Source organism: Austrofundulus limnaeus, unplaced genomic scaffold (genome assembly GCF_001266775.1).
Source record: "Austrofundulus limnaeus strain Quisiro unplaced genomic scaffold, Austrofundulus_limnaeus-1.0 Scaffold35, whole genome shotgun sequence".
Lineage (NCBI taxonomy): Eukaryota > Metazoa > Chordata > Actinopteri > Cyprinodontiformes > Rivulidae > Austrofundulus > Austrofundulus limnaeus.
The window spans coordinates 1,116,096-1,120,084 of NW_013952437.1; the positions used below are offsets into that span (position 1 = coordinate 1,116,096).

Here is a 3,989-nt window from a genome sequence, read left to right on the forward strand (position 1 = left end):
ACATCTGGTGAAAATTTCATGTCATTAGCACCTCTAGTAATATATTTACTGAGAAAAATGGTGACGTGTTCAATACTTATTTTACCTGCTGTATATTGTACATGTTAAAATAGTCCCTTCATGTTTCTGTAGTTCCTAACACAAAGGTCATTCAGTGCTTTTGGTGCATGGATTTGTCTTATTGTTTTTAAAGCATCTTCACGTTGGCAGATGATAAAATCCTCAAGAACATTTTCCAACGAGGTGTTCACACAGTTTTTCACAAAGTGGTTAACACCTTCATATCATTTCTGCAGAAAGATTATTTTTTATGTTTCCTTTAGACCTGTTGTGTAAAAAATGAACCTGGTTACTTGGAAGTTGGGTTTGTTTTTCCTTTAAACGTGACAATTTCCAGATGTCAGCAGCAGCATTTGGATGGCATCACGTTCAAACGGACTACATTTAATTTTAAAGTGCCCGTGAAGTCAAATTTTCGTAATACATATGAATGCATTTTTAGAAAGAGGACATTGATAAAATATTGCAAAAGAAATTTCATGTCGCTGAGATGAAAAGTTGTTGAGACATTTTCCTGTGAAGTAACAAGAAGTGATGTCAAAGGGGAATGTCTGCATGTGAACAGGGCATTGCTACAACAGCTGACAACTCAGACAGTAGACAAGAATGTGATGCTTCTTAATATTATTTTGAGTCTCTATCAGAAAGAGATGAAGAAGAGTGAGAGTTCAAATAATATTGTTTCAATAAACAAAGACCAGAGAGTTTTCTTTGATAAAGAGTTCCCCTTTGATGTCACTTCCTGTTTCATTTTGTTTGAGCCAAGTTCAAAAGAAAATATGCCAGTTATGGGACAAAATGGGTTAAATCGTGTGTATTAGTCCAACTTTCTTAAAAATAAAGACGTTTTCTTTGACTTTTTGTATTTGAAGAATATGCATGTCACAGGCACTTTAACTTTTCAGCATGTTGTCTTTCAGAGATTAATTGTCGTTTACGGACCTTAAATTTTGTGAGGTGGTTGTCTCGGATGGGTTCTCTGTAGAGACAGCTCCAGCAGCTCCCCATAGTTTCAGCAGGCCAGCTGAAACCTGTCCAGAACAAAGTTTGGGTACATATTTACATAAATGAGCAACATGGACAAAAACAAGACAAAAAAAAAAAACCACTTCAAGGCGTTCATTCTTCTTACTCAGTCCAGGCCATCAGTGTAAAGAGAGCCACGTCTCAATCCCAGGATGGTCTACTGGGCAGCTGCTTCACGAGCCGGTGGGTTTGCTGGACTGACATCTTCRAGGGAAGATGAGTGTTTTGTCCCCTGAAAACACGAGGAATGCTCAGGTTTGGACATCGATTTTACAAATTATTTATGCAACCAAAATCAGACGTGAATAATAAACGTGATCAAGGGATCAAAACAATATGAAGAAGAGACTATTGTAAACAGGTCTGACTTTATGAATGTCAATTTCCTGTCAAATATTTAGATGTAATAGAAAATGGGTGCAATAACAGAAATTATATGGAAAAAATTGTAAAAATATATAGCACGTTATAGAATTCTGGATTTTCGATAAACAGTGGACTTCTGAATGCTAAGGATTGTTACCATTTGACATGAGACATATATAAAAATGGTACTTCTCACAATCTTCTCTAATTAACCACTGAAGATGGTGAGTACCAACAGTGAAACAGAACCAGGAGATTTTAGATCATCAGACACTAAGAACTCCAGACCATTCAAATTTTATWATTATTAGCTGTGTATTTGGGACTTCTCACCATCTTCATCAGATCTCTAACTAGCTGGTTAGCATCAATTCAAAGCTGAAATAAAAGTAGTTTTCTGATCTTTTGGGGACATTTATTAAGATTTTCTGAGCATTTGAAGTTTTTACCATAGAGTTATATAAGATAATTTGTCTTATATAACTCTATGATTTTTCCTGGCTGTAAGAAACCTATTGGTAAATATTTTATCTGGAAAATCATAAAAATGGAATAACCAGTACTCCAAAAAAAAAATGCAATTTTTTCAATAAGGGCATAAAACAGGATGCGTTTCGGCTACATGCCGTCATCACCTTGTTACAGATCAGACAAACTACAAGTCTACATAAAGAGGTGAAAAAACAAACACCTAAGCCAATCACTAACAGGTTGGATAATCAGCCCAAAAAAAAAAACAGTTTTTTTTCTTATTGAAATATTTAATCTGGAACATCTCGCCATCTTCATTAGTCCTTGCATTAGCTGATGGAGATGGTGAGAAGTACTAGCAACCATACAAATTTGAAAAACCTAAATATTTCTACTCTGATCTTTCAGGAATGCTGAGCAGTAAGGATCCTGAGCATCTGAAGCTTATGCTGGGACACCGATTTAAAAACAAATGATCTGGGACTTCTCACCATCATTCTAAAACCCTGAATTAGTGGATTGGGATGGTGAGAAGCACACACATCAAAACTAACCTGAAAAACAAAAGATTTAAACTCTCATCTTTGACATAAATTAAGTAGTAAGGACTCCTAATCACAAAATTACAAAAGTTAAAAACACAGTACTTCTCACCATCGTTTTAGATACCGAATTAGCCGATGAAGACGGTGAGAAGAACCATTTTCAGTTCTGATTTTCAGAGACATTCAGCAACAAAAAAATCCTCAGTGCATAACATTGTTATAGACTTTAAAGGCTTTATTTATAAAGTAATTAATCTGGTACCAGTGCTTTAATTAACTGAAAATGGTGAGAAGGACCAGCAGCATGCTTTAAAGCCCTAAGATTTAAACTTGAACACTTGATTTCCGAGTTCGGCTGCAAATTCCCCCCAAAATATTTGACAACATAAATGACTACTTTCACTGCTTAATGACAATAATTATGAAACTGAAAACTTACTAAGGGGTTTATGGGGGGGGGGGGGGGGGGTAGGACCACAGTTAAACCCAACAACACCTCAGAAACCCCAAAACATTCCAGGAGCATCATTTCTGATTCAGACAGTACAGTGAGTTCTGATCTCATACAGGAAAATCCCAAACAAACAAACAAACAAACAAACAAAGTGAGTCCACTGTCCTCCAGCTGTGCAGGACCCAGGAACGACAACAAGCCGCAGAAGACAACAGCACCAGTGTTTTCTTGGGATGACAGGAGGCATATCTGTGTGATATCTGCTCGTGGCAGCACAGATCTCACATCACCGCATCGTGTGTGTATGTGTGCTCTAACCTGGGCCTCCACATCTGACTGACTGGAGACACCAAATTATCCCAGCTGCTTCACACACACACACACACACAAACACACACACGCATACACACGCATACACCACACGTTTATCAGACAGAGACACTAAGTGGATGAGCTTTATGAGCCACAAACACCTTTCCTCTTCTTCTTTTTCTGCCTCAATTAGCCCACCGGACTCGGAGACCCCCCCTCAGAAAACAGGCTGACTTTACCTCCTGACTGACTGAGCAGATCGACAGCAAACACACCACGGCACGGTTCAATGAGCATTTACTGGAGAGAGAGAGAGAGAGGCAGTCAAAGTGGAGGACGACAGCGATGGTTTGCTACTCACATGTCTGGCACGGTTTTTTTTTTTTAATATATATATATGTATTAGTCCCTAATGCGAAATGAGCATTAGGACTGCGGTTATATCAGCTCCTGCTCCTGATGCTGCTGCTGCTGCTGCTGCTGGTAGTGGGATGTGGCACTTGCAAAACGGCGAGAGACTCGAGTAAATGATGCGCTGCCAGCGGTTCAAAAAAAAAATGTTTTTTTTTCCTTCCTCTTATCGCCCCCCCTCCTCCTCCTCCTCCTCCCCCTCCTCCTCCGCTGCCTCTTACTGCAGCACGGGCCTGTGTGACATTTCCCAAGCAGCAGCTGGGGTGAGAGTTCACAACCAGACAACGAGACTGAGCGAGGCGGCAAAGAAGGTAAAGAAACGCTGGAGGACCGCGGAGAGAGAG

At 39.3% G+C, this 3,989-nt stretch overlaps 1 protein-coding gene across 1 annotated transcript in view; it reads right to left on the bottom strand.

Annotated features, from left to right (window-relative positions):
• The window catches only part of frs3 (fibroblast growth factor receptor substrate 3), a gene marked incomplete at its 5' end in the record, with an annotated part of 14,930 nt that extends 11,216 nt beyond the window's left edge, over positions 1 to 3,714 (bottom strand). Inside the window, 3 exon segments of the mRNA XM_014006234.1 lie at positions 1,003 to 1,091; positions 1,193 to 1,318; positions 3,474 to 3,714. Of these exon segments, the coding sequence (XP_013861688.1) occupies positions 1,003 to 1,068 (66 nt within the window).
• Positions 3,715 to 3,989: the final 275 nt, after the last annotated feature.